Source organism: Vicugna pacos, chromosome X (assembly GCF_048564905.1).
Source record: "Vicugna pacos chromosome X, VicPac4, whole genome shotgun sequence".
In the NCBI taxonomy this organism is placed as follows: Eukaryota; Metazoa; Chordata; class Mammalia; order Artiodactyla; family Camelidae; genus Vicugna; species Vicugna pacos.
The window spans coordinates 50,608,418-50,630,091 of record NC_133023.1 but is presented as its reverse complement, the minus strand read 5'-3'; the positions used below and the strand labels follow the sequence as shown (position 1 = coordinate 50,630,091).

The window sequence follows — 21,674 nt, the reverse complement described above, 5'->3', positions numbered from 1 at the left end:
TTGGTTACTTCTTTATCTTGGCTACTGTAAATAATATTTCAGTGAACATAGGCGTTCAGATTTTTTTTCTATTAGTGTATATCTTTTCTTTGGATACTCTGGAGTGGAATTGCTAGATAATAAGTTGATTCTATTTTTTTCATTTTTTGAGGATTTCAGTACTGATTTCCATAGTGGTTGCACCAAATTATACTTCCACAAACAGTACATGCAGGTTCCCTTTTACTACCTCTTCACCAACATTTGTTATTTGTTGTCTTATTGTTAATACCCATTCTGGCATGTGTGAGGTGATATCTCATTTTGACTTTGATTTTCATTTTCCTGATGATTAGTGATGCTGAACATCTTTACATGTGACTGTTGACCATCTTTATACTTTCCCTGGAAAAATGTTTACTCAGTTCCTCTGCCCATTTTTAAATCAAATTGTCTGTTTATTTTTTTTTTTTTTGAGTTGTCTATTTTGGATATTACCCCTTTATCTAATATATCATTTGCAAATATTCTCCCACTGACTAAGTAACCTTTTTGTTTTATTGGTATTTTCCTTTTTTGTGAAAAGTTTTTTAGTTTCACATAGTCCCATTTATTTATTTTTGCTTTTGTTATCCTTGCCTGGAGACACAGATCCAAAAATATATTACTTAGACTGGTGTAAAAAGCATACTGCCTATGTATTCTTCTGGAAGCTTTATGGTTTAATGTCTTACATTTAAAGTCTTTCATACATTTTGAATTTATTTTTGTGCATAGTGTGAGAGAGTACTCAAGTTTGATTCTTTTGCACGTAGCTGTCCAGTTTTGCTAACATCACTTACTGAAGTGGCTGTATTTTTCCATAGTATATTCTTGCTTTCTTTGTCACAGTTTAATTACCCAATTAACTATAAGTACATTTCTGGGCTCTATATTCTTTTCCACTGATGTATGTATCTGTTTTTGTGCCAGTAACATACTGTTTTGATTACTCTAGCTTGGTATTATAGTCTTAATTCAGGGAGTGTGATATTTCGAGATCTATACTTTTCCCAAGATTTCATGGGCTATTCAGGGTCTCTTGTTGCCCAGGACAAATTTTAGGCTTATTTATTCTAGTACTTTGAAAAGTGCCATTGATACATTGTTATGAGTTGCATTGAATCTGGAGATTATTTTGGATAGTATGAACATTTTAATATTAATTTTTCCAGTCCATGAGTATGGTATATCTTTCCATCTGTTTGTATAGTCTTCAATTTATTTTATGAGTATCTTACAGTTTTCCAGTACAGATCATTTACTTCCTTACTTAGATTTATTGCTAGACATTTTCTGATATGATTGTAAATGGGATTGTTTTCTTAATTTCTATTTCTGATAGTTTATTGTCAGTGTATATAAATATAATAGATATCTGTATATTAATTTTGTGTCCTGCAACTTTACTGAATTTACTGGTGAGCTCTAGTAGTTTTTTGGTGGGATCTTTAAGATTTTTTTGTGTGTATATAATATCATGCCATTCATAAACAGTGACAGTTTTACACCCATTACAGTTTGGATTCTTTTTTTTTTCTTTTCTGATTGTTGTGTCTAGGACTTCCAATACTATGTTGAATATATAATTAGTTTAATTTGTAATCCTATGTGTTTTACACTAAGCATTTAAAAATCATTATTCGGAAAATGGGTCAATAGACTTCACCAAACAACCAAAGGTGTCTGTGGCACAAAAAGTATCCCTACAGTCATCCTGGAAAAGCCTGCAGCCCCTCCAATATTGAATAACATGGGGAAAGGACCAATGCAAGTGAAATATCCAGAATCAGAATCTTCATTAGTTGTACAACAAATTGATCACTGGTTGTAGCTGAAACAGCATTTTTTTAATCTTTTTACTGCACATATGTTTTTAATTTACATAGATGTACTATTCATTGTTTTTTAAGAACATTTAAAGCTTTAGCTTTTTAAACTTACATAGTTATCAAAGGAATAAAGCCAACCACAAAATAAGAATTAACTCAAAAAGATACATATACCCTGTTATTAACAGCACTGTTATTTATAATTGCCAGGATATGAAAGCTTCCTAAGTGTACATCAGCAGGTGAAATGATAATAGAAATATTATATATATATATATATATATATATATATATATATAGCATTTATATATATAGCATTATATATATATATATATATATATATATATATATATAATGGAATACAGCTCACCCATAAGAAAGAAGGCTATTTTGCCATTTGTGGCCTTTTATTTGCTTATTTTTGTTTTCACTTCAAAAACCAGAATTTTATAACTGGCAGAGGTATTTCCAATACATCAAAATCAACAAAATACCTAGGAATAAACTTAACCAAGGAAGTTACCTATAATCTGAAAATCGAAATGACACAAAGAAATGGAAAGATTTCTTGTGCTCTTGGAGTGGAAGAATCAACATTATCAAAATGGCCACACAACCCAAAGCAGTCCACAGATCCAAAGCAACTCCCATCAAAATACTCATGACATTCCTCACAAAACTAGAACAAACAATTCCAAAATTTATAAGGAACCACAAAGGACCCCAAGCAGCCAAAGCAATCTTTTGTAGGTCTTTATTAATTTTCTCTTTTTTTTGTTCTCTTTTCTTATGGTTTGATAACTAGAGAAGGTCTTTTATCATTTATTGTAAAACTTGTTTTGTGGTGCTGAAGTCTTTTAGCTTTTATTTATTTGAGAAGCTTTTGATTTCTCCATCAAATCTAAATGAGAGCCTTGCTGGATAGAGTATTCCTGGTTGTAAGTTTGCCCCTTGCATCACTTTAAATATATTATGCCGCTCTCTTCTGGCCTGCAGAGTTTCTGCTGAAAAATCAGCTGATAACCTTATGGGAGTTCTCTTATATTTTATTTGTTGCTTTTCTCTTGCTAATTGTAATATTTTCTCCTTAGCCTTAATTTTTGTCAATTTGATAACTATGTGCCTTGATGTGTTCCTCTTTGGGTTGATCCTGTGTGGTACTCTCTGAGTTTCCAGGACTTGGGTGACTGTTTCCTTTCCCAAGCTGGGGAATTTTTCAGTGATTATCTCTCCCAAAATTTTCTCAGGTCCTTTCTCTCTCTCTTCTCTTTCTGGGATCCCTGAAATGTGAATATTAGAGCACTCCATGTTGTCCCAGAGTTCTCTTAAACTATTCTCATTTCTTTTTATTCTTTTTCTTTTATCTGTTCTGAAGTAGTGATTTCCACTGATCTGTCTTCTAGCTCACTGATCCATTATTTGCCTTATTTAGTCTATTCTTGGTTCCTTCTAGTGTATTGTTCACTTTCAGTGACTTTATTCTTCAACTCTGTTTGGGTATTCTTTATATTTTCCAACTCTTTGTTAAAAACTTCACTCTGTGCATCTATACTCCTCTTGCATTCTCTGAACATCTTGGCCATCATTACTTTAAACTCCTTCTCATATAAATTGCCTATCTTCTCATCACTTATTTCTTCTGGAATTTTATTTTGTACCTTGGCCTGGGAGATATTCCTTTGCCGCCTCACATTGTGTATCTTTCTATGTTTGTGGATTCCTTCCACAGGTTTTGGGATTATTGTTTTCTTATTTCTAGTGTCTGCCCTTGGTGGATGAAACTGGAGTAGAGGCATATGAAGGTTTCCTGGCGAGAGGAGCCAGTGCCTGCGCACTCCTGGGTGAAGCTTAGTCCTGGACCTCTGGTAGGTAAGGGCTGTGTCTAGAGGCAGGTGTGGCTTAGGAAGTCTGTTGATAGGTGTGTCTGTGTTCCCACCCTGTATGTTCTTTGGCCTGAGGCTTCCCTACAGGCTGTTGGGTGGGTCTAGGTCTTGATGCTAGTGATCCAGTCAAGATGTCAGCCTCCAGGAAAGCTCATGTAAATTAACACTTGCAGAAAGACCACCATCAGCTTTTATGTCCCCTGAGTGAGTCCCATGTCCCCAGGAGACCCTCCAAATCCAGCAGGCAGGCCTGGCCCAGGTCCCTATGAAATCACTTCCTCTATCCTTGCACCTAGTGCATGTGAGTTTCTGTGTACACTTCTGAAACAAATGGAGTCTCCGTTTCCCCCAGTCCCATGAGGCTCCCAGAGCCAAGCCCCCTCTGCCTTCAAAACCAGATATCCTGTAGTCTCCTTCTCTTCCCAATGTCAGAACCTGAGCTGGGGAGCCTGACTTGGGGCTTAGAGCTCTCACTCCTTGGGAGGGCCTCTGCAACTTATCAAATCTTCAGTTTGTGGGTCACCCACCCAGGGGATGTGGGACTGAAGTATATCACAAGCACGCCCCTCCGACTGTCCTTCTGTGGCTCCCTTTATATGTTTACAGTTGCAGAAGATCTTTTTTGCTAGGTTCCAGTCTTTTTTCAATGGTTGTTTAGTATTCAGTTTTGGTTTAGTTGTAGTTGCAAGGAGAGGCAAGTTCATGGTCTTACCACTCTGCCATCTTGATACTCTGTGTCTTTTGATTGGAGCATTTATTCTACTTACATTTTAAGTAATTATTGACAGGTATGTACTTATTGCCATTTTGTTAATCGATTTGATGTTTTTGTGTTTCTTCACCCCTTTCTTCTTTCGTTCTCTTCTCTTGTAATTCGATGACCATCTCTAGTGTTATGTTTGGATTCCTTTCTCTTTTGCTTGTGTGTATTATAGATTCTTGTGTGTGTGGTTACCATGAGGTTAATAGAACACAATCTCTATATATACATGATTATTTTAACTTGCTGATCTCTTAATTTCAAACACTTTTTAGCAACATTGCATTATACTTCCCTGCCACCAACACATTTACTGTTTCTCACATCATACTTTACATCTTTTCTGTGAGTATGTCTCTTAACTACTTGTTGTGAAATTAACTTATTTTACTAGTTGTCTTTTAATCTTTCTGCTAACTTATGTATTGTTAATTTACTGCTACCTTTACAGTATATTTGCCTTTATCAATGAGATTTTTCTGTTCCTCATTTTCATATTTCTAGTTATGGCCTTTTTTCATGTGGAAAATTCCCATTAACATTTATTATAAAGCTGGTTTGGTGTGGCTTAACTTTTAACTTTTGCTTGTCTGTTAATCTATGGTATCGCCATCAAATGTGAGTTAAATCCTTGCTGGGTAGAACATTCTTGGTTGTAGGTTTTTCCCTTTCATCATTTAAAATATATCATGCCACTCCCTTCTGGGCTGCAGAGTTTCTTGTGAAGAGGCAGCCTTATGGGACAGCCTTGTATGCAACTTGTTGATTTCCCTTGCTGCTTTTAATCTCTCTGTATCTTTATTTTTTGCCATTTTGATTATAGCATGCCTTGGTGTGGTCCTCTTTGTGTTGAACCTATTTGGGACTCTCCTGGAGCTAGTTTTCTGTTTCCTTTCTCAGGTTAGCGAAGTTTTCTGTTATTTTATTTTTAGATATATTCTCTGACTTTTTTTCTTCTCCTGCTAGGTTCCCTGTCATGTGAAGGTTAGCACACTTGATGTTGTCCCAGAGGTCTCTTGAACTGTCCTTATTTTTCAAAATTACTTTATCTTTTTTGTGTTCAATTTCAGTGATTTTCACTGTTATATTTTCATCTTTTTTTGTTTGCTGTATTTTCTAACTCTTTGTTAAAAACTTTTAAATTTCTCACTCTGTGTATCCAATCTGCTCCTGAGTTCTTTGAATACATTTATGATCATTACCTTGAACTCATTATCAGATAGATTGCCTATCTCCACTTCACTTTATTCTTCTGCAGTTTTACCTTGTTCCTTCATTTGGATCATTGTCATTTTGCCTCATTGTGCCTAATATGCCACTTTCATTTCTATGTATTTGGTAGGTTGGTTACATTTGGTAAGTTGGTTACATAGATTGGAGTTGGAGAAGACACCTTTTTTGGGATATGTCCTATGAACCCCAGCATTGAACTCCTTTCTGGTCACTAGAGATAGGGGTGCCCCCTGTGTGGGCTGTGTGGGTCCTTCTGTAGTTGCAGGATGACTATTGTGGGCTATCTGGTAGGTGTGTCTTTCCTCCAGTCTGGTTGGTTGCCAAGCCTTTCCTTATGAGGAGGCTGTGTGCTGCTGATTGGTAGAGCCAGGTCATGAGGTGGCAGGCTGCAGAGACCTGTCATTTCCCAGGGCTAATGCTGTCATTTTCCAGGGCTAGTGCTGACCACCAGATGGGCAGAGCTAGGTTCTGGGTTGGGTGACTGCAGGTCTGGAGTTCCCAGATCTAGTGTCAGCCTGCTGGTGGACAGGGCTGTTTTCTGACATGTCTGAGTGTTGGGTCTGAGGTGCCCCAAAGTTGGTGCTGTCACACCAGTGAATAGATCTATATTACAGGGCAGCTGGCTCAGGAGTCCAAAGTATTTCCTGACTGTTGCCCCCATTCTGGTGGCTGAAGTCATGTCCGGGCCTAGTGCAGGCCCACTTGTGGGCAGAACCAGTTTCTGGGGCCTCTGGGTGCAGGACCTAGCTGTCCCAAAGCTGATGTTGGCTGACTGGCATGCAAGACTGAGGCCCAGGGGGTATTAGGGCTACTGCCAGTTCATTGGTGGATACAGTTGGGTCCCAGATTCTCTGGCTGCAGTGTCCTGGGGGTCCCCAGAGTTGATGTGTTGGACAGCTGATGTTCAGGTCCAGGACCAGGGGGTCCTGGATATTCCTACCAACTGGTGGGTGAGGCTGGTCTCAGAGCTAGTGATGATCCAGTGATAAACATAGCTGGATCCCCGCATCTCTGGCTGCAAGTCGCTTGGTTCCTGGGTCTAGAGCTGACTAATATGTAGGCTTGGGTCCTGTGCCCTCTGGTGGACTGAGCTTGGTCCCAGGGTTGCTATGGTCTCAGAGGTATTAAGGTAGACATCCTGCTCATTGATAGGGCTGTATCTCTACCTGACAGCTAGTTACTTGGCTGTAGTTGTCACAGTACTCATGCTGACAGACTGGCATGCAGGGCCTGATCCCTGCACTAAGCTAGAGGCAGGATTTGAAAATGGTGTTTTTCAGCACCAATGTCCTCATAGTAAAATCATCTCACAAAGATTGCTGCCAGTGGTGTCTGTGTCCCAAGTGTGAGCTCCATTTGCCTCTGGCCTATCCAAGAGGCTATTCAAGATCAGCAGGTAGGTGTGACCCAGGCTCCTTTCAAATTAATGCTTCTGCCCTGAGCATGTGAGATTTTGTGTTCACCCTTTAAGAGTGGAATCTATTTCCCACAGCCCTTGGCTCAACAGAAAGTAACTCCCACTAGCCTTCAAAGTGCAAAGTTCTGGGGGTTTTGCACCTCCAAGCTGGGAACCCCAATGTGGGCTCAGTCCCCTCACTCCTTGGGTAGAAACTTTGTAATTATAATCATCCTCCCTTTTGTGGATTACCCATCTGGAGGTATAGGTATTCAATATACTGCATTTCTGCCCCTCCTACGTGGTTATTATAGTTCCTTCTTTGTATTTTTAGTTGTAGACGATCTTTTATTCTAACTTCCAGGCTCTCTCATTAATAGTTGCTCTGTAAATACTTGTAATATTGTTGTGCTCATGGAATGAGGTGAGGTCAGTTTCTTCCTATTTTGCCATCTTAACCAATCTCTTCTTCAGTTAAATTTATTTTGAGATTTTTTTATTCATTTAGATATTATAAAGTGTAATTGCCTTTTAATTTCCCTTTTAGATTCTTTCTTGCTGGTGTATTGAGATGCATATATTTTTGTGTGTTTACCTTTTATCCTGCAACTTTACTGAATTCATTTATATGTTACTTTGCTAGGGCTGCTATAACAAAAATTATATATAATATATTGGGAAATTTTATTTTTCAGAGTTCCAGAGATTAGAATACTGCAATCAAGGTGTAGACTGGTTTCTGTTTCTCCTGAGGTCCTTGCTCCTTGGCTTCAAGATATCTGCCTTCTTTCTGTGTATTCACATGGTTGTCTTTTGGTGCATGTATATGTGTGAGTTTGGTCTCTCCCTTTCTCTCTGTCTTAATCTCTTCTTCTTGTAAGGACACTAGTCATATTGAATTAGGGCCCACCCTAACCACCCCATTTTAATTTAATTATCTCTTTAAAGGTCCTTTCTCCAAAATACAATCACATTCTTAGGTACCAGGATTTATGACTTCAACATATGATTTGGGAGGTGGGACACAATTCAGCCCATGACAATTTATTATCTTTACTAACTTTTGTATGGAGTAATTAGATTTTTCTATGCTTAGGATCTACAAATATGGTTTTACTTCTTTATTTCTAATTTGGGTCCATTGTATTTATTTTCCTTCTGTAGTAGTTCTGGCTAGGACATCCAGTAAGATGTTGACATCCAGTAAGATGTTGAATTGCAGTGGTAAAAATTGCCATGCTTTTCTTATTTCTGATAATAGGGGTAAAGATCTCAGTCTTTTATCATTGACTAGGATGTTAGCTATGGATTTTTCATATATGTCTTTTATCATGTTGAGTAAGTTTCCTGTTATTACTGATTTTCTTTGGCAATTGAGATGATATTGTGTTTTTTTCTTTATTCTATTAGTGACCTATATTAATATACATTTTCTTATGTTAAATCCTCATTGCATTCCTATGATAGACCACACTTGGTGTCTAATCCTTTTACTATGCTATAAAATTCACTGTACTAGTATTTTGTTGAAGATTTTTACATGAATGTTTGTAAGGGATATTGATATGTAATTTCTTTTTCTTGTGATGTGTTTTTTTATCCAGTATTTTATCAAGTTAATGCTGGCCTCATAAAATGAGTTAGGAATTTAATTAATTTAATTTTTAGGAAAACCTTGAGAAAGATTATGGGTAATTCTTTTAATGTTTCCTAGAATTCACCAATGAAGACATCTAGTCCTGGATTTTTCTTCATTGAGACATTTATTATTACTGATTCAATCTCTTTCCTTGTTAAACATCCATTAATATTGTCTATTTCTTCTTAAGTCAGCTTAGGTAATTTGCGGATTTCTAGGAGTTTGTCTACTTTATCTAGATTATATAATTTGTTGCTGTATAAGGGTTCATAATATTTTAATAATTGTTTTATTTCTGTAAGGTTGTTAGTAATAGTCCCACTTTTATTTCTGATTTTGTCATTTGCATCATCTGTCTTTTCTCTTTGTCAGTGTAGCTAGATTCTGATTTTGTTGACCTTTTCAAAGAATCTATTTTTCATTTAATTGATTATTCTGATTTTCTACAGTCTATTTTATTTACCTCTACTCTAATCTTACTTCATTCCTTTTGCTAACTTTAAGTTTAGTTTCCTCTTTTTTTTTTACTACTTCCTTATGGTTTAAAGTTTGGTTATTGATTTGAGAACTCATTTCTTTTTTAATGCAGACATTTACAAGTATAAATTTCCCTCAGAGTACTACTGCCTTTCTGTATCCCATAGATTTTGTTGTGTAGTGTTTTTATATGTATTCATCTTTAAATAATTTATAGTTACCCTTAGGATTTTTTGTTTGACCCATTAGTTGTTTAAGAATGTGATATTTAATTTCCACATATTTGTGTATTTTGCAGTTTTCTTTCTGTTGTTAATTTATAGCATCATACTCTTGTGGTCAGAAAAGACACTGTGTATGATTGCAGTCTTTTAAAATTCATTGAAACTTGTTTTGTAACCTAACATATGGTCTAACTTACAGAGTGGTCCATATGCAATTGAGAAAAATGTATACTTTTCTTATGTTGGTTATAGTTTTCCATATATATCAGTTTGCTGTAGTTGTTTTATAGTGTTGTGAAATCCCTCTATATCAATATTGATCTTCTTTCTAGATATTCAATCCATTATTAAAGTACAGTATTGAAATTTGCAAGTATTTTTGTGGAATCACTATTTCTTACTTAAATTTTGTTTAGTGCTTGATTCATAGATTTTTCAGGAGCTTTGTTTTTTAGTGTATATATGTTCACAATAATCATATCTTCTTGATGTATTGAACCTTTATTAATACATAATGTCTTTTCTTTTGTAGAAGTTTTTACTTAAAGTCTATTTTGTCTGATATCAGTATAGACATCTCAGTTCTCTTTTTGGTACTATCTGCATGGAATATCTTTCTTTTCCTGTCAACCTATCTCTGTCTTTGGATCTAAACTGAATCTCTAGTAGACAGCATGTTGGTAGATCATGTTCTTTTTATCTAGTCTGCCAATCTGTGCCTTTGGAGAGTTTAATTCATATACATTAAGATTGGTACTGATAAGGAAGGAGAAACAGATCAAGATGGCAGAGTAGAGGAATGTGAAGCTCAGATCCTTCCACAAATACATCAAAAATACATTTACATGTGGAACTTTTCTCATAGAATACCTAATAAAAGTTTGCAGAAGATCTCATAAACTAAAGCTGAAAGAATGATCCCCACATTTCCATGTAGGATGAAGGAAAATGAAGAAGAATCACGATGGGACCTGTGCCCATGGCTGGCAACTGTGAAAGAAGAAAGGTTTCCTAACCCTAGGAACTTTCTTCACCAGCTGAGAGGCCTACCAGGATAGATAGGGAGCTTTAGAGGCTGGAGATGAGAGTACAGGACCTGGCCTGCAGCCCTGCATGATAGAGATACACCATCACAGACAGTCTTTGACATAGCATCACTCTTCCCAGCCCAAGACATACACCTGCTGGTGTTTGTAGTGACTGGGTGCTGAAACTCAGGCTTCAGTGGATAGACCTGGGGAGAGGACTTGGTTTGGCTGTGTGGAGACAGTACAAAGAGCCTGGAATGTGGCCTAAGCTGCAACTGGGGGTGCACACAAGACAGATCACGGGTCTGTCATTGGAGCCCCATTGTAAACACTGGAAAAGAGGAGCATGTGTCTGCCATAGTACCCTTATTATCAGCATTCTCACAGTCAAGCACAGCTTCAGTCACTGAGGGTTTTGTGAAATTTGTGGGCATCTGCATGTGGAGGTTGGGATGAAATCTGAAGCAATTACCAGTACTGCAAAAATGGGTGCAGCTCCAGCAGGTTCTCACACTGCTGAATTTTGAGATCAGGACTGAGCACACATGCCTGAGGGTGGAGCAAGCCAGTTAACAATGCTCCCACAGTGAGGCTGAATATAAGCCAATTATCAATTATCCCAAAGTGGGTGCAGGGAATGCAGTGTTGCCAGATTCTTCTTACTGCATCTTTGTGAGCACATACACACTTAAGGGATCTCTAAGCCAATTACTGGTGCTCCCATAGTGGCCCACAAAGGCAGTGCCAGTAACACTGATCTTCATGACATGCACATCTGGTTGCAGGATGAGTCACAGAGTCACACATTCCAGCAGACAGCTCCTGGGGAAGAACAGCAGCTCCTTTCTGAGAGAGAGCTCTCAAGTCGCACCTACCTCATACCACTTCTTAGAACCAAGTCTGTGAGCTTCTACTCCAGCAATTGAGGAACAGAACCTACCCCTGACAGAGTTGTGACAACCACAGAGCAAATAGGAGGCCCCACCCAACATCCAGTATAGGCTCTGGTCACCACAACACCAAACATGCCTCCTGTAAAGGAGACAGGGTCCAACACACCCTGTGGAAAGAAGTGGCAAGCATCCAACCAAAAACATCCCTCACACCAAAGATATTGGACTCATACAGTCTACACCAGGTTGTTCTCACATAAAAACAGCTCTTCAAGACCATAGCAGATAAATGTTTCTCCTAAATTCATAGAATCACAAAAATATAAGTAAAATTGAAAAGCAGAGGAATTAACACCAATTAAAAGAACAAGAGAAATTCCTTGAAAGACAAACAATAAAATAAACCTCTCCAGTCTACCAGAGCTGGAGTTGAAAAAGGAAGGAATAAAACTTTTAATTTTTATTAATATAAATATATAGGAATTGACAAAGACTATCAATACAAATGCAGATCACTGTAACAAGGAACTAGAAACTATAAATAGGAGCCAATTGAAGTTAGGCAACTCCATTGCCGAGATGAAAACCTAGCTTAAAGTGTGCCAATCTACACATAATATAAATCTTGCAAGAGAAAGGAAAAGAAAAGGGGATCAAAAATATATAAGAAATTATGGCTAAAAACTTCCCAAATCTAAAGAGTGAAACAGATATCCAAGTACAGGAAGCACAGAGGTTCCCAAACAAGATGAACCCCAACAAAGCTACACCAAGACGTATCACAATTAAAATGGTAAAAGTTAAAGATAAAGAGAGGATTCTAAAGTTAGCAAGAGAAAACAAAGAGTCAGTTACAAAGGAATTCCCTTAAGGCTATCAGCTGATTTCTCTACAGAGACATTGCAGCCCAGAAGGGAAGGCACAATGTGTTCCAAGTCCTAAAAGGGAGAACCTATAACCTAGGATACTCTAACCAGCAAGATTATAATTTAGAACAGAAAGAGAGATAAGGAATTTCTCAGACAAGCAAAAACTAAAAGAATACAGCAATACTAAACCTATCCAAAAGAAATGTTGAAATATCTTCTCTAAATAGGAAAGAAGCAAGGATCTATAAGAAAGTGAAAATCACAATAGGAAAGATAAATATACAAAAGGATTGAAGATCACTTAAATAAGTCAGTACAAAGATTAAAAAAAATATGTGAAAGTGATTAGAGCTGCAATGAACAGCAAAAGGATAAACATGAATTGGACATCAAAATTACAAAGTATAGGGGAGGGGAGTATAAAATGGAGATATTTTAATATTATTTTAATTGAAGTATATTTGATTAACAATGTTGTGTTAATTTCAGGTGTACAAAAATGTAGATAATTTAGAATGTGTTTGAGCTTATATGACTACCAGTCTAAAGCAAGTAGACATAATTATGGGTTAACATGCTTGAAAACCAGAGTAACAACAAATCAAAAACATACAATAGATTCACCAAGGAAATGAAAGACTTTTATGCTAAGAACTATAAAACATTCATAAAGGAAGTCAGAGCTGATTCAAGGAAATGGAAAGATATCTCATACTCTTGGATTAGAAGAATTGATATAGTTATGGCCATACTACCCAAATAGATCTATAGATTTAATGTTATCCCTATCAAATTATCCATGGTATTTTTCACAGAATTAGAACAAATCATCTTAAAATTTATGTGGAACAACAGAAGACTTAGAATTGCCAAAGCAATCCTGAGGAAAAAAGACAAAGTTGGGGCAAAATCCTTCCAAACTTCTGATAATGCTACAAAGCTACAGTAATCAAAATAGCATGGGATTGGCACAAAAACAGACATGTATATTAATGGAACAGAATAGGGAGCCCAGAAATATACACACACCTACAGTCAATCTTCAACAAAGGAGGCAAGAATATACATTGGAGAAAAGACAGTCTCTTCAGGAAGTGGCATTGGGAAAACTGGAAAGCCACCTATAGATCAATTAAGTTATAGCACTGCCTCACATCATATATAAAAAATCAAAATGGTTTAAAGACTTAAATATAAGACATGACACCATAAAACTTGAAAAGAGAACATAGGCAAGATATTCTCTGATATAAATCATAGCAAGGTTTTCTTAGATTAGCCTACCAAGGCAAAAGAAATAAAAGCAAGAATAAACCATGAGACCTACTCTAACTTATACACTTTTGCACAGCAAAGGAAATAATAAGCAAAATTACAACCTATAGACTAGGAGAAAATATCTGCAAATGATGTGACTGACAAGGGATTAACTTTCAAAATACACAAACATCTCATACAACTCAAGATCAAAAAAACAAATGATCCAATCAAAAAATGGCAGAAGACCTAAAAAACTTTTCTCCAAAGAAGACATACAGATGGCCAACAAGCACATGAAAAGATGCTCAACATCGCTAATTATTAGAGAGATGCAAATCAAAATTACAATGAGGTATCACCTCACATCAGACAGAATGGCCATCATCAAAAAGTCTATAAATGCTGGAGAGAGTGTGGGGAAAAAGTAATCCTCCTACACTGTTGGTAGGAATATAAATTGATGCAACCACTATGGAAAATAGTATGGAGGTTTCTTACAAAACTAAAAATTGAGTTACCATGTGATCCAGCAATTCCACTCCTGAGCATATATCCAGAAAAGATGAAAACTCTAATTCAAAAAGATACATGCACCCGAATGTTTATAGCAACACTATTTACAGTAGCCAAGACATAGGTGCAACCTAAGTGTCCATCTATGGATGAATGGACAAAGATGATTAAAGATGATTTTTATATATATACACACACACAATTCAGCCATAAAAAGAATGAAATTATGCTATTTGTAGCAAAGTAGATGGACCTATAGATTATCATGTTAAGTGAAGTAAGTCAAACAGAAAGACAAACATTATATGATATTATTTATATGCAGAATCTAAAAAATACTGCAAATAAACTTATTTGCAAAACAAATAGACTCACAAACATAGAAAACAAACTTATGGTTATCCAAGGGAAAGTGGGGAGAGATAAATTAGGATTATGGTATTAACAGACACACCACTATAAATAAAATACATAAACAAAAAAGATTTAGTGTATAACACAGGGAATGTATTCAATATACTATGAGAAAAAAATTGGAAATATATATACATAATCAAATCACTTTGTTGTACACCTCAAACTAACACAACACTGTAAATCAACTATACTTCAGTTAAAATTTTATAGAAAGATTAGTACTGATAAGATAGTATTTATGAAATTTTATTATTTGTTTTATGTATGTCTTGTACCATTTTTGTTTATCATTTTCTACTTCAGTGTCTTTTTTATGCTAGTTGATTTTTTGTAGTGAGAAGTTTTAATTCCACTATTTCTTTAATGTTTATTTTTGTATATTTTCTTTGTGTTTACTATGTTGATTCCCTTTAACATACTAAATTTTAACAGTTTGAATTGATAATAACTTAACTTCAATTGTGTGCAAAATTCTACTCTTTTACAACTTTGTATCACTTCCCTCTATGTTACCATTTTCATTCTAGTTTTTATCTTAATCATTGTGTATCCAATAACATAGATTTATTTTTATCATGGTTAATTTTTCTTTAAAATCATATAGGAAATAAAAGGCAGAGTTCCAAAACAAAAATTAAGTAGTTCTGCCTTTGTATTTGCCCATGTGTTTACCTTTACCAGAGATATTGATTTCTTTTTGTGGATTTGAGTTACTATCCAGTGTGCTTTCATTTTAACCTGAAGAACTCCCATTAGCATTTATTGAAGTACAGGTGTAGTAGTATCAAACCTGCTTAACTTTTTTAATCTAGGAATATTTTCATTTCTTCCTAAATTTTGAAGGTATTTTTCCACTGGGTATAGAATTATTGGTTAATAGTTTATTTTTTAGATTCTTAAAGATACCATCTTATTGTCTTCCAGCTTCCACAGTTACTGAAGAGAAATCAAGTTTTAATCTCATTGAGAATCCCTTGCACTTGACAGAATTTTTTCTCCCCTGCTGCCTCAAGATTTTTACTTTGTTTTTGGCTAACCATATTTTGTTTATGTCTCAGTATGTTTCTCTTTGAGTTTTTCTTACTTGAAATTTTTTGAGCACTGTGGATGTGTTATTCATGTTTTTTTGTCAAATTTGGGAAATTTCAGCCATTATTTATTCAAATGTTCTTTCTGCTTCTTTATCTCTCTCTTTTACTTCTGGGACTCCCATTTATGTGTATGTTAGTCCACATGATGACATCTCTTAGGTTTTGTTTGCTTTCTTCATTCTTTTTAAATTTCTCCTCCTTACATTTGGTTATTTCAACTGTCATATTCCAAGTTTGTCATTCTTTTTTCTACTTGCTCAAAACTGCTGTTGAACATTTCTAGAAAATGTTTTCATTTCAGTTATTTTAGTTTCAGTTCTAGTGTTTCTGTTTGGTTACATTTTTATAATTTTTAATTGATATTCCCATTTTGTTCATACATTTATTTCCTTATATCCTTTAGTTCCTTGTCCATGTTTTTCTTTGGACATATTTAAGACAGTACATTTTTCTCTTTGTCTAGTAAGTCTGATGTCTGGATTTCTCAGGAACAGTTTCAATTTTATTTGCTTCTTTAAAAGAGCCATACATTTCTGTTTATTATTATGCCTTGTGATTTTTTGTTGTTGTTTTTGAAAATTGGTCATTGTTTTCATTATAATGTGATGGTTCTGGAAATCAGATCCTCTTCCTTCTCCATATGAAGATTTTGTTGTTGTTGTTGTTACTTCATTTGATGCAGGCTATAGAAGTCCATTGTTTAGGTTTTTATTTATTTTTTATTGAGTAATAGTCGGTTTACAATGCTGTGTCAATTTCTGGTGTACAACACAATTTTTCAGTCATACATGAATATACATATATTTATTTTCATTTTTCCCTATGAGCTACCACAAGATTTCGTGTGCTATACGGTATAATCTTGTTCATCTATTCTGCCTATACTTGTCAGTATCTACAAATTTTGAAATCCCAGTCTATCACATCCCATCCACCTCCCCCTTGGCAAACACAAGCTTGTATTTTAGGTCTATGAGTCTGTTTCTGTTTTGTACTTATGTTCTTTTATTTTTTAGATTCCACATATGAGCAATCTCATATGGTATTTTTCTTTCTCTTTCATTTCTCTTTCTCTTACTTCACTTAGAATGACATTCTCCAGTGCCATCCATGTTGCTGCAAATGTCATTATTTTGTCATTGTTTACAGCTGAATAGTATTCTGTTGTATAATTATACCACAAGGTTGTTTAGGTTTTTAAGCTAAAATACTTGTGCAAAGGCTGTATTCCTTTGTATTCCTAGTCACATATGATCACTGAAGTGTGTATTCATTTAGATAATATTTAGCTATTATTTTGACAAGGATTTCCTTAAGTGCCAAGAGTTAAAACAACAACAACAGCAACAATGACAACCAAAAAACCCCACACATCTCTTTGATTCTTTGCAATTTGGCTCTGTGCTGAAGCACTCCTTCAACAGTTAGGCAAATTGGCACTTAGCCTATGGATCAGCCTAGTGTGTAAACTTTGGGTCTTCTCCATATTTTTCTAAGCATGTGTCTTGTCCTGGTTATGCATGTGCCTTTCTAAATTCCCCCATATGTATGGATGTTTTTGAATGTCCTAATTTCCCAAAAATTCTTCCCCAACTTTTGTTTCCAGACTTAGACAGTCTATTGTATGTCTCCATCCATAGTTTCTTGCCTCAGGCACCTGTAGTTTTTCAGTTTGCTTTGCAATATTTTTAATAAATGCCCACTCATTTTCCAGCCTGCATTCTTAACTGAATTAAACAGGGATAATTACCTTCTATTTGTCCTTCAGATAACTGGTTAGAATGTATATATTCAGTAATTGGTGAATAAGTTTTTCTCAGCTCAGTCTGGAACTAGGGATGAGGGTCTCATACTAGACCTGTTGCTGGGGAGAGAGGTACAGTAAGGTAAGTGAAAATGGCACAAAGCTTTCCTGTCATTTTCAAGATGATTTTTCTTGATTCAGAATTTGCTTCATTGCTGTAAATGTTTGTTTGACTGTTCCCCAAATTTATGACAACATTGATCCTGACAGTTTCTATTTGTTTTTCTATGTTTCTGTGAGGGAATGAAAGCTAGGAGATATTGCATTCTCCACTTTCCTCATATCATTTATTGTTTTTAATACATTGATTTCAGCATCTCCCTGTGTGTCCCTGTGCACCAGAAAATCAAAGTATAAATAAAATTGAAGAGATTTTAATTATAAAATAAGTATAAAGAAAAAAAGGCAGTTTTTTGTTGGGCCAAACCTGAGAGAGGCATACATCATTTTATCCATATTCCATTGGCTAGAAATTAGACACATGATCTTATAAAACTGCAGTGGGGTTAGGGCATATTGACCAGTGGTATTCCCAGGAGGAAAGGAGAATGAGTTTAGTGAACAACCAGCCAACTTCTGCCACAACTAGCAAATATCTAACATATATTTTTTATAGATGCTTCTTTTTTTAACATTTTTTATTGATTTATAATCATTTTACAATGTTGTGTCAAATTCCAGTGTTCAGCACAATTTTTCAGTCATTCATGGACATATACACACTCATTGTCACATTTTTTCTCTGTGATTTATCATAACATTTTGTGTATATTTCCCTGTGCTATACAGTGTAATCTTATTTATCTATTCTACAATTTTGAAATCCCAGTCTATCCCTTCCCACCCTCTACCCCCCTGGTAACCACAAGTCTGTATTCTCTGTCCATGAGTCTTTAGATTCCACATATGAGTGATCTCACATGGTATTTTTCTTCCTCTTTCTGGCTTACTTCACTTAGAATGACATTCTCTAGGAGCATCCATGTTGCTGCAAATGGCGTTATGTTGTCAGTTTAACATATATTTTTAACTAGAGTTCTGTCTTTGACAAAGAGCTGTGATTTATCAGGTAGGAGCCTTGTCCCTATTTCAGAATGTCAGAGCTGGAAGAATATTTAGAGACCATCTATTTCAGTATCCTCAGATGTTGGGGGCTCTGATGCTCAAAGTAGAGAAGAGCTGGCCAGAGTCACACTGTCAATACCTGACCTGAGACAAAAGCCAGCTGGACCACTTATGTATTCTCTATACCATCTGCATGCAGACATTTTTGAGCATTTCCAAGAGTAAGATTCAGTCTTGCAAGATTGTATGTTTCAAGGACTTTATCCATTTTTCTAGGTTGTCCAATTGATACCATATAATTGTTCATAGTATAATCTTATGATTATTTGTTTTTCTATGATATTGTCTGTAACTTACACAGCAAAGCATGTTAACTAAACAAAAAGGCAACCTACTGAATGGGAGAATATAATTGCAAATGCTATACCTAATAATAGGTTAACATCCAAAATATTCAAAGAACTCTTACAACTCAACATCAAAAAAAAATAACCCCATCAAAAAATGGGCAAAGCACCTGAATAGATATTCTTCCAAAGAAGACATGTAGATGGATAACAGGCACGTGAAAAGTTGTTCAACACCACTAATTATCAGGTAAATGCAAATAAAAACCACAATGAGATATTATCTCACACCTGTCAGAATGGTTATCATCAAAAAGAAAAGAAATAACAAGTGTTGGTGAGGATGTGGAGAAAAGGGAACCCTTGTGCACTGTTGATAGGAATGTAAATTGCTAAAACCATTATGGAAAACAGTATGGATATTCCTCAAAAAAGTGAAAATAAAACTACCCCTTGAATCTGCAAATTCTACTCCTTGGTATTTATCTGAAGAAAATGAAAATATTAATTCAAAAAGATATATGCACCCAATGCTCATTGCAGTGTTATGTATAATAGCCAAGATACAGAAGCAACCTAAGTGTTCATCAACAGATGAATAGATAAAGAAGATGCATTGTGTATATATATAAAATGGAATATACTCAGCCATAAAAAAGAAGGAAATTTTGTCATTTGCAATGACATGGTTGGAGCTAGAGGGTATTATGCTAAGTGAAATGAGTCAGACAGAGAAAGACAAATACCATATGTTTTCACTTATATGTAGAATGCAAAGATACAAAACAAATAAATATAATGAAACAAAGACAGAATCACATATATAGAGAACAAACTAGTGATTGCTAGTTGGGAAAGGGGTAGGGATAAGGGCAAAAAAGGTGAAGAGGATTAAGAGGTACAAACTACCAGTTGTAAAATAAGTATGTCACAGGGATTATAGTCAATAAGATTATAACTTTGTATGGTGTATAATCTATTAAGATATTGAATCACTGTTGTACACCTGAAAGTAATATAATGTTATGAGTCAACTATACTTCAATAAAATGTAAGAAATAAATTTTTCATCACAACCCAATACATACTTAACATATTTCACCTGTAAAAGTTTTACAAAACAATACTGAGATACTTAGTGATTAGAGCTGTATGTCAAATATTTCCAGCTCCCCATCTTCTGGCACATTGTAGAATTACACTTTATTTTACTTTTATAGTTACTAATGATCAGGTGATGTATATGGTCAAGGACATGTGAGCAAAATGAAATGGGTCATTTCAGGGGGGAAATTTTAAAAGCCAATGCACAGTTCACAATATTCTATTTTCCCTGATGCTTCAATCATGGCAGCACAGTGAGTATAATGTAAAGAAGAATACCCAGGAGCTCTCTGATAGGCAAATAGTGAGAGTGAGAAATAAATTTTTGTCCTTTTAAGACACTGATATTTGCAGTTTTCTTTTTACCATGGCATAACCTATCCAATGCTGACTGATATAAATACCTAGTTTTAGTACATGATCTGTATTCTGATATTTGGTATCATTTTATTTTGTCCTATTTCAGTTTTCAATGATAGTTGCAATCTACTAAATTGATTTCATGTCTCAGTAATGGGTTGCAACTTATAGTTTGCAAAATCCTACTATATACAGTGTCCACTTGTCCCATAGCTAATCCTCTCTCCAGGTTTTCTTTTTTACAGTAATGTTTGTGACTCCCATTTCTCTGCAGGATTGTGGTTATGGAGAAGGTGGAGATGCATACTGCACAGTCTGCCCTCCCCGCAGATACAAAAGCAGCTGGGGCCACCATAGATGTCAGACTTGTATCACCTGTGCTGTCATTAATCGTATCCAGAAGGCCAACTGTACGGCTACCTCTAATGCTGTCTGTGGGGACTGTCTGCCCAGGTGAGCCTGCTATATGAGCCCAATCTATTCAGGCCTTCTCTAGCCCTTTTACGTTTCTCTCAACCTTGCTTCTCAGAGCCTAGTTGAAGTATTCTAACTCTCCATATCATGATGAGTTTACGCTCCCCTGAGACATAGAAGCAATATCTTCCAAAGATCCCCCTATAGAGTGCCTATCATACAGTCCATCACAGATGATTACTAAACAATGTTTTACAGGTCCAAGTTTCAAGGTAAATCTCACTGTAGACCTAAAAGAGATTAGGAAGCCCTTGGTGTCAAAGCAGTGTTCCCCTCTCTTGTGAGACTGGTTCTCCTTTTGGCTGTAGAGTTTGGTGAATGGGGGAAGAGGTGGAGTGTCTGGGACTTTGAGTCAGACATAGAGGCATAGAACTCACGCAAGGCTGAGGTGGGTGCTAACTTCTAACCTGGAAGGCAACACTCTTAGAAGCTGCCTATGTTTCAGGAAGAACCAGTACAAATATATTGCTCATTTGATCACCTTGCCATTTTTTATTGCTCTGACCACAGATTCTACCAAAAGACACGTATTGGAGGCCTGCAGGATCAAGAGTGTATCCCGTGCACAAAGCAGACCCCCACCTCTGAGGTTCAGTGTGTGTATCTGATTCTCTTCTCTCCTTTCCTCCTCAATCTGCTGGGTGACCCCCTTGTACTCCTTTCTGTAGGGTAGATTGGCAAGGGAATTGGTTAGATTTGAATCTTAGTTTCCAATCTGTGTAACCCTGTGCAAATCATTGAAACTCATTGAACTTCATTTCCCTCATCTGAAAAAAAAAACTCATGATAATCATTTTTCTTTATATCTTATGAGATGTTATCTAGTTCTAATGAAATTATAAATTTAGAAAAACTTTATAAATTATAACATTATACACTTGTGGATTATTATTATTATTATTGTTATTATATGAGGTTTATAGTAGTCCCTAGTGCTTAAGACTAATATAAGGCTGAATGAAGTACTAGGATCTAGTCTATGCCCAT

At 35.7% G+C, this 21,674-nt stretch overlaps 1 protein-coding gene across 3 annotated transcripts in view; it reads left to right on the top strand.

The window, feature by feature from the left end:
• The window catches only part of EDA2R (ectodysplasin A2 receptor), a 62,714-nt gene that overhangs the window by 36,149 nt on the left and 4,891 nt on the right, over positions 1-21,674 (top strand). For all 3 annotated transcript variants that reach the window (XM_072956536.1, XM_031675205.2, XM_072956535.1), the window contains exons 2-3: positions 20,488-20,666; positions 21,198-21,283. In XM_072956536.1, the coding sequence (XP_072812637.1) occupies positions 20,488-20,666; positions 21,198-21,283 (265 nt within the window). The remainder of the gene's footprint in view (positions 1-20,487; positions 20,667-21,197; positions 21,284-21,674) is intronic.